General features: G+C 40.2%; 1 protein-coding gene across 2 annotated transcripts in view; it reads left to right on the top strand.

The window, feature by feature from the left end:
* Window positions 1-10,123, top strand: part of LOC116848363 (phosphatidylinositol 3-kinase regulatory subunit alpha) — a 73,701-nt gene that overhangs the window by 34,178 nt on the left and 29,400 nt on the right. The window contains exons 6-7 of one of the 2 annotated variants that reach the window (XM_032824345.1): window positions 1,676-1,785; window positions 7,686-7,820. In XM_032824345.1, coding sequence (XP_032680236.1) covers window positions 1,676-1,785; window positions 7,686-7,820 — 245 coding nt within the window. Of the gene's footprint in view, window positions 1-6; window positions 1,786-7,685; window positions 7,821-10,123 lie in introns of those variants that run through there. The other variant, XM_032824344.1, reaches the window with a different exon arrangement.

Raw genomic sequence — 10,123 nt, 5'->3', positions numbered from 1 at the left:
CTCTCTCTCTCTCTCTCTCTCTCTCTCTCTCTCTCTCTCTCTCTCTCTCTCTATACCTTTCGTGTTATTCGGCTATCAGTCTATCCGCACGATCTCTCTATTAATAATAACGACGAGAGCGTCGCGATAACGACGAATCGTTGGCCAGACATCGGCCACGCTGTGAGATCTCGAAGAATCGAGGTCTCGATTGCGAGAGAGCGATACCAGTGACCATCCCGGTATCACACAACGCGTCGGATAAATATGCCATACTCGTGGCGACCTTGAAGAGTCTCTTCGGATCCTCACAGTCGGAAGATCAACGAACTCGACATTTTTGGCGACACGAGTGCCGAAAGGGTTCCGCCGCGGCTGGTCGTCACGCGAGCGACCTTGACGGTCCTCAATGTCGGGATCGTAGCGCGCAATTGTCCAGGACTTGGAAGGATGTCGGACGACTTGGATGGTTCGCGGGAGGAGCATGACTCGCATGGGAGTAGCAACGCGTTCATATCAGTGTCGCCGAGGAAGACTTAGTCTCGCCGGGGTGTTTAATGATCGGCCACGGCGACAATGAAGCGTGCCACGAGCGCATCCGTCGCGGCCGCAACGGCCGCCGCGACGCAGGTGCACCATCAGACCAGGATCCCGGAGCTCTTCGCTCCAGGATCGATGGCGGCAATGACGACGACGATAACGACGACGACGACGATGACGACGGTGACGACGACGACGACGATGAGCAGCGCGAACACGACGATCAACAGTGGAACGTCGGCGTTTGCTGATGAGCAGGATAGGCAAGCCGCGACGACGATATCCTCTTGGCTCGAGCCGAAGGGCTCGCCGAAGGGCAGCCCCGGAAGTGGTGACGACAGCAAAGCCAAATCCACGGCCATGTCGCGATTATTAGCCGTCGATTCCGACAACTACATGCTGCGCAAGGGTGCCGCTGCGGCTGCGGCAGCTGCAGCGGCGGCGGCGGCGGCGGCAGCAACGGCGACGGTGACGACGGCTACGAGCAACGGTGCCGCGGTGTCGTCCACCACCTCGCCGTCGTCCGCGCCATCGTTGAACGGCTCGTCGAGTGTGCAGTTGCAGCGGCAGATCCTCGTGTACGGCAACGGCACGACGGCCGACCACGTCGGTCAGTTGTACGACGTCGCGCGGGCGACGTCCAGGTCGTCGGCGAGTCACGCGTCACCCAGGTGGTACGCTGCTGCTGCTGCTGCTGCTGCTGCTGCTGGTAATAATAACCAAGTGACGCCGGTGGTCGCCTCGGCGACGAGGCAGCACCGAGAGGGAGCAACGGCGCAACTCGAGGAGCAGTCACAGCAGCAACAGCAGTCACAGCAGCAGCAACAGTCACAGCAGCAGCTGCAACTGCTGCCACGAGCGGCGGCGACGCGCGGTGATGCGACGCCCGCGTCGTCGGACGGCGTCGAGAGCGAGCTCGGGTTTATCACGTGCGCGAGACCGGTGTCCTTTCATCGGCACATGTGTTGGTGCGGTGCGCAGCAGCAGCTGCAGCAGCTTACCGTGACGGAAGACGTCGACGCGAACTCGATCGCTGGCGGTCGCGCCAAGATTAGGGCCGCGGCCACCTTCGAAGGGCTGGCCGCGGCCACGCGGCGAATGGTGCGCGACGATAACAGTCTATGTTGCTGCATGTGTGGTTCTCTATGTCCCGCAGAGTGCCATGCGTGCTTCCACGTCGTATGCTCGGACTACAGTGGCCAGCATCTGTGCCAATGGAGTACCAAGGGTCACGCGTTGCCGGGCCAGGTTCACGACGAAGACAAGGTACGTTAATGCTATGTGTGTGCTATGTTCCTCAATTATATTTATACTTGCACTTGGAAATACAGAAACTAACCAGATTTCCCAGCTTCGGGATACTTCGTAAATGTGTGAGAGGAGCAAGATTACTGAAAATCTTATGTGTATAATATTCTATTTATGGATGAATGCAAAATTATTGATTGCAAAGATAAAACTGTTGTTATCTCTGAAAGTAATTTTGAATGTTAATATATTTAGCATTTCACATTAAGTTAAAACCAAACTTCGATGATTTGCTTACTATATAGAGACGAACCAACTTTTTCTATAAACTAAAGTTTTATCATATTCTTAGAAAGAGGATAAATTTTTCTTTTGAGTAGATGATTATAGAGTTTTCTCAAATTTCTAAAATTTCTGAGGAGTATATCTTAAGACTATGTATTATCGAGAAAATATGTTTTATTGAAAATAATCATTACTTCAAAGAAGGAAAGTCAAGCGAGTAATCGTTTTTCTTAGCAGTAGAATGATATTTTTCTGTGTTCATGTTGACTGAACTAGTACTATCCTAGAAGAACTTTGTTACTTTTCCGTTGAATGTTTTATACTCGTTACATTTTAAAGACAAAGTGCAAGTCAACTCAATCTAAAAACAACGGACGTGTAAATTTTCTGCGTTTTTATTGCATTATAGATTCGACTTCATGTCGTGCTTAAATCATCGTGTAGTTATTACACTGAATATTCTTTAGCGATATATCATTGATTACACGGCTTTATTTTGCGTGGCGTATCTGATATTCTGCAACATCGGCCGGCTCGTCTCGCAACTCGTAGCTTTCGTACACAGACGTTTCGTGACATTTTTAGACCGACCGAATTATCTCTCGCGCATGCACTATCACAGTTCGGTGAAACAAAAGCGCGCAGAAATCTTGCACAATGTTCGAGGCGAGCAATCCGAGCAGCCGAATAAAACAGTTACTTCATATCGAAACGTGTGAAAATGATCGAAAGATCGAAGCTCGAAAGTAACATATCTTGTGATAAGGACTTATCTATGCGATTATGTTTCATACGCAAATTGAAGCATTGTAAATGTGCCATTTGTATACAAAGCATTCTTCATAACGGCTAGAAAACATTCTATTTTCCTCAGAATTTTCCTCGTCTAGATAGATGTTTCAACCTTTTTTTAAATACTTAAAATATCTCTTATTATCGCTTGGTTAAAGTATGTATATGCATTGTGTGGCGAAAGAATATCAATTGTCAGGGATTACTGTGATATTTCGGGTATCAGCTTAATAAAATCTGGAAATTTTTCGACTAAGTAGTTTTCGAGCAGTTGATGGCTCGAACTGCTCGAGAGAATCTGCTTCAGTGACTTTGTCCATTTTACGCCTCCATATAAGGGAGAAGGATCTATTCAGGCATAAGAAAATTTCTGTAACCACGCCGCTACCTACCGGCCACGAAAATCCATCCGTGTATCTAGCCGCGGCTTTTACATAAACCGCGCGAACGACGTTTCGTTATCAGGGCGAGACCTGCTCGAGGCCCGATGGCGTAACGACCTAAATTTGACGGCGTTCGACATAAAACCGAGGGAGAAAAAAGGGATCCGAATATTGTCCTCATTTTTTTATGAGCTGAAGCAAGCAGGCCGAAATGAGTGAAACGTCGATGCACGATTGCGCGCATATTCTGCCGATAAAGTAATACAGTACGAGAATACTTATCTGAATTACCTTACGTAAGTCATAATTCTTACCTCTTTATGCTATCGTTCAATTGAGACTTCTGGAGAAAAGTTACAATAAAATCAATCGTGAACATGGAGAGCAATTAGTCGCTTCTTAAATATTTTCATTAACGTAAAAAAAGCTGAGCATCGTCTTTCACGGCGATGGCATGTTAAATGGCTCACAGACGGCTGAACGGATCGAGTAAGTTCGATGCCTTTCCTCACACGACTTGTTCCAGGAGACAATGACTAGGAGAGGAATTCGGTCTTTAGGATGGATGTATAATCGTTAAACTATCACTTCAATCGTCATTGTGCGAGACATTCCCATGTAAAGTTGGACGAATAACATGCAAAATTGATCATATGATCGTAAACACAATCGTATTCTGGCAAACTACATTTATAACACATTGGGCAAAACATCTCAAGTAAATTAGTTTATACACTGTTCTGTTTTTTTGTAAAAATAATGTACACAAATTAGCAGTCATTAATTATTAGATATAACTGTGAATTAACATTTAATCCTTACGCTGAAATAGTACTTTCTGCACCTTAATAGTGGAGAGGGAGCTCACTCGTGTTTGACGTATTTTTTCTTTAACTTAAAATTGTGCAAAAAATTCATGGCTTCTTTCAAATCTCAACTAATAGAGAGAGAGGGAGAGAAAGATTATGAGGTTACCTTATAAAAATAAAGTTGTACATGATTTTATAATTGTTTCTTGAATAAGAACTTTTGTCATTTTTGTCAAAAGAAAGGGTTTGCGATTTTATATTTATGATCGTAAAAAAATAACAAAAATAGTTTATTATGGTATCTTGAAAAAAATCGAATTATTTCGGCATATGAAAATCATGTATTCTTGCATAAGCGAATAATACTAAATAACATAAAAAAACATTTTAATATATCATACAAAAGTCTTTTTGAATGAATGAATAAAATTAATTTTATACAAAAACATGAATATACATAAAATATAAACATACCTAAAATATAAAAATTAACTGTTAACCGTCTCCGTGTGTTTGTTCGGTTTAACGGTTTCATCAAAATACAAAAAATGTCGTCTGTATGTATGAAGCCTTAGAGATTTCGGATTTAGAAGAAATGCAAGGTCATTGAAAGTGCTTAAATACGAATAATACGTCCCTTTAAAAGTTAATATACAAGAAAAGTGGCTTCCCAGTATTTAGTAGCTTGTCTGGATAAGGATTAAACTCACCGAAATGAAACGATGGTTCTTTCAATCGTCCTTGATTTCAATTGGTATTACGCGAAGAGTTCCTCACGAAACTTGTCTTTTCCAACGAAAGTGTTTCGGTACTTCATCACGACCGGATTTCCGCAAAGTCAGTTCCACGAACACGCTAAACTGACGACTAGAGCCGTAAAAATTTGCGATTCGATTCTCGCCGTCCGTGGGATAGCGTGAGATAGCGATGGGAGTGATCTGGACGGCGATTAATCGAACGCGCGGTTGGCACGGATTATTCGGACGAGGACGACGGGACTTATCTCGCGGCTGTCATCACGATCGCGGACTCGGGGTTACGACGGGAGGGAGGTTACGTTTTCTTTTTCCCTCGCTTTTTACGCTTTTGCTTTATCAGACCCGATAGTGGCCGGCACATGGAGGCTTCTCCTCTTCTCTCTTCCCCGCCAACCCCTCTATTCGCGACCTCCTTCCGTCTCGTCGCGCGATCGCAAGGCGATTTATCTAATCGGACCGCGTGGTGCCTTAAACTGCGGCCCATCCAACGCGCCTTATCTTGGAGATCGAGAAAATCAGGAGACATTTCGCGCACGTGGCTTTTACGTGATCCTGCTCGACCGGATTGACCAGATAATAGCACTTGTTTGGGAGAAGAATAGAGAAAAATTCGCAAAAAAATCAGGAAGTTTTTTATCTTTTTTATAAAAATCTAGTAAGAACATACGCGATATGTATAAACAGCTATTAAAGTTAAAAGTGTCAATACCTGCACATACACCTGACCCTAATCATTGTTTTGGTCTTTATATACGAGTATTTGGAAACTTCCGATAGAGAGAATGTTTATACATAAATCAAATTGATACAAATATTCCATGTTGAAAGTTTAAACATTTGTATTTAAAGACCCAAACAATAAGAGTTGGGTCTCCAGGCACTAGTACTTTTATCTTATTTCTGGTGTGCGTCAATAGAGATAACTTGCATCGTAATCAAAAGAATAATACCGAATACGTACATAAGTACATTCGAACGATCCAATTTTGGCTGTATCCGTTCTTCCAGAAAACATTGATAGTTTATTTCAATAATTACAAGAATTACCGTGATATCTTCTCTTCATTGTAGAAAAAAAAATTATTACTAAATCGAGAGCTTATCTTAATTATGATAATATATGTTATTAGCAACAAGATAGCAGCAGCCGGATAGCATTAAATCCTCATTAAATCCCGTATTGTACCGTAAAATGTTATTTGAGAAGCTACGTTATTTATAATAACGTTATTTATAATTCCAAATATTTCTGTTAATTAAAAAAAAAACGCGATGTTGACAGCTTAAAAACTAGTGTTCCGATTAATTCGATAAAGCGCCACTTATTATTGAGAAAACGTTAGATATCTCCAATCTTCATCTATGCATATGCACGCAATAGATGTGTGTCCGAAGAAATGTAAATTATTTCACTTTCGCCTTTTTATTCTAGTTCAGCCGATTAACAAACTACTATTTCTCTAGTTTGTTACGTAGGTCATTTCAAAAAGCGGTTTTCAAGTTTCAATTCCTTTTAAAGAGGAATTAAAACTATAATTGAGAGAAACTTATCTATATCGGCAAACGAAAGTTGACAAAGTCAGAAAATCGTTACGTCCTTTTATCTTTCCAAAATCTTGATGATGAGAAGACGTACGCGTGTAACGACTGACGAACGGAAGACATTTCGAGAATCATTATTCGCTTCTGTGAGCGAAGAATCGATTAGTCTCGCACGTTAAGAACGAGTTTACTCACCATTGATTATCATTCCGTGTCTGTTTTGCTTTTTTACCATTTGCACAGTGCATTCTAGTAAAGGTTATTACTTATTTCAAGTATTTTATAAGCTTATGCATTATTATTCAATCACAAGTCCATCATACGCATCAAATTTATTTAAAATACATTTTGAATCCTAGTGAGTTTAACATTTCAATAAAGAATATTAAATTGGAACGAAAATTCGTGTGTAATGACCAAAATATTTCACATTAAATCGGGATCTAGATGGCCCAGTGGTATCATATATTCATGTGCTTTTCCTAGTATTTGTCTTGAGAGGAATAATATAAAATCGAAATAATCTTTTTAGAACATAGATACCTTTCCCTGAATTTCATTAAAATCAGGATAATGTTACAATAAAAAAATTTAAAAAAATACTGATTAGTAGCAAATGTTTGAACCCTATGAAATTTTGTAATTAATATTTTCTATTGTGAATGAATAAAGTTAAGCAACGTGTTGTTAGAATAAAGTTATTCATTCATATGATGATTGAAGTGGAATATATGAACGGATGAGGTAAAATTGGCCTATAGTTAAGACCCCGGAACTACTGACCAAAATACATATTTTATATGTGACCTTCTCACGCTGCGCAATGTTGCTGCATGTTTGTATCTTGATTATTACAAAACAAAATATACGATTAAAAAGATCATGGTGGACACACATGTGCAGTCAGTCACAATAATTGATTATCTTAGAAGTTGAAATTCTGAGATATGTGACAACTAACCCCGGTCTTCCCCAATTCGTACTACAATATCGGTATAGTTCAGCATTATAAAAAATATTATCAAATAAAATAATTTTAATGTAATTTTTACTGCAAAACTTTCTCCATATACGATAATTCTAAAATTATCGATAAGTATATTCCAAGATTGTATTGTCAAAAAAATATTCTCTGTTGAAGACAATCGTTACTTTAAAAAAAAAAAACAGGGAGCAAGCCGTGTAATCGCTTTTCTCAACAGTAGAATAATATTTTCTTGTGTGTGTGTACATATAATATACGCACACGATGAAATACTTGGTGCGCAAGTAAACTTGGCTCGATTAGCACCATTGATTCTTATGCCATCGATACCCACTTACGATCTCGTTTCTTTTTTCTTTTGCAGCCCGTCAGTGAATGGACGTCATTAAATGTCGTTGAATGGATGTCAGCCCTAAACTTGTACCGCTATGCGGACGTCTTCAAGTCGAAGGACATCAAAGGCAGCGATCTGCTTCATCTGGATCGGGAGAAGCTCATGGTGAGTTGGTCATCTTAATTAGATATTACCATACTAAAGTCATTCTAAAGGTCGGGGAGAAATCCTCCAAGGAGGATCATGGAATATTTTAGCGTATGAGAGACGTTACTCGGTGGCTCGGTCGATTTTATAGATCAAATTTTCTAAGAATTCGAAACTCGCCTTCTCCTCTCGCTTCTCGAGTCGCGTCGGGACTCGTAGTCGATGTCATAGTATGGGATCGGAAATTCTTTGGCTAGTACTCCGCAGAGACGATGACCTCGAGTCGAGAGTATCTGGACGACGTTTTCCTTGGCCCGTTGACCTTGTAATTGCCCTGTAGCGTCCGCTAGTGCGCCACAGTCGAGTCTTTATCGAATTCTCCTCCGCTCTCTTCTCTCTCTCTCTTCCCTCTCATTCTCCCCTGACTTTTCTTTATCACCAATTACGAGCGACGTGTGCTTTCAAGCACTTTTGGCTCGGCGGTATGGCCGACTGTTTCCTTCTGTCCATCGTGTGAAAAACTTGACGTTTGGCTTTTCTTTGTGGCGCGTACACGCTCATTTGAAATCTAACACGTCAAAACGATGCGCGACGGAACGGAGGAGAGGGAATTAAAAGGAGGAAATGCTGGGAACTGCAGAGTTAATAAGATTGCTTTTATCAAAAACATCGTGTCGACTCGTGTCGAGCTGCAATTATCGCGCTTTTCATTAAAGACCTTCCAGTAACCGCGATTGATTCGACGAAAGTCTTTGTCGAGGCATTGTTCGACACAATTTTTGAACATCTATGGCGATCTGTTCATCTATTTTAATTCAGTGCAATCACGGCGTTTTCTGTATCGCTATCGACACGAGACACTGCGATAGAATTATTGCGTAGCACACGAAATGTAAAATTTATAATTTATCGCTCCGCGGAATGTATCGCGAAAATTTGTTATTTATAACCGCACGATTTTATGACATTTTGACACGATACATTTATTATCATATGTGATATTATTTTATATATCGTGCCATCGGAAAATTTAGCAGTAGGGTAGCGGAGATCTCAAAATTCTCCGAGTTAAGAGCTTTGCCCAATAATTACAAGATATTAATTGCGTGTACGCAGAATTGAAGAAAGAAAAAAAAAATATTTTTTCCAACCTTACAGGAGAGGATACGAAACATACATCTTACGATTGATAACACTGAAACAATATTAGATAAACTCTGTCGGCGTGAAAATGTGAGCATATCGCCGGCGTGAAATATAAAATGCCACGAAATATATACGAAACGGTAAAAGCGGCATTATCGTCGGACATAATCCTTTTTATATCCGCTGACTAAACTCTCGGTTCATAACGACGGCAGCGCTAAATAAACGCCGCCGCACAATGAAAATGCGCGGCGCGTTGTGATATGAAATTCAAGCGCTACGAAACTCAATCTAAAGGTGCTTTTCCTTACACCACGAGTTGCAAATTTTTATACTCCATGACTAGAGAATTCATTCGTAATGATTCAGTGGCGTAATCTCACGATTCCGAAAATTTTAAGTCTTAGAACTTGGGCCAGAAAAGCATGGGTTAAAGAAACCATTCTTCAAAGATACAGAGGCTTTCGCTTTTTTCAATATATCTCGTAAACTAAATGAAAAGTAAAAAAATGTTTTATGCAAGAAAGTTTTATAGAAAAGTTTTATAGAAAATATTTTTCATACAGGGAGTACAAAATATAAAGTTTCGAAAATAATTATTTTCGAATAATGGGGCGTAGTTGAATAAATATTTTTTTTAACCTTTTGTGTAAAACACTTTTTATGTTTCATTTAGTTGAAACTTTGAAACTTTTATCTGAGATATTTTTTCGCACAACGTCAAGATATACAGCTGTTTTCATTAAAATAGGACATTCTGTATGTGCAATGTTTTATAAGATTTTATATTATAATAAATGAATATTTTCTCTTTAATAAATCTTTAATAATTTTCTTTTAATACAATAATAAAATATTTCTTTCACAATCTTTATTGTGTTAAAAACAAAAGTATTGCAAAGGCTTCACAATAGCTTTCATTAAAAGTAAGGATTATTCGATATTTTATTCAATATATTGACTATTCATTCGATATCCATATGAATGTTTTCAAAATTAACAAATATGTTCAAACTCGATGTTTTTTCGGTACTGACATGTCTGGCCTCTCTCTCTCTCTCTCTCTCTCTCTCTCTCTATCTATCTATCTATTTCTATCTCTCTCTCTCTCTACTATCGTTGGCGATAGTTTCGGTAACGAGAAGATCCTCTTCTCGCGATCAAGCGCGAGACAG

The sequence above is a fragment of the Odontomachus brunneus genome, unplaced genomic scaffold (genome assembly GCF_010583005.1).
Source record: "Odontomachus brunneus isolate Ranch 3 - 2012 unplaced genomic scaffold, Obru_v1 Obru_scaffold_093, whole genome shotgun sequence".
Lineage (NCBI taxonomy): Eukaryota > Metazoa > Arthropoda > Insecta > Hymenoptera > Formicidae > Odontomachus > Odontomachus brunneus.
Note: the sequence above shows the minus strand (reverse complement) of the source record. Positions and strands in the feature narration are given on the sequence as shown.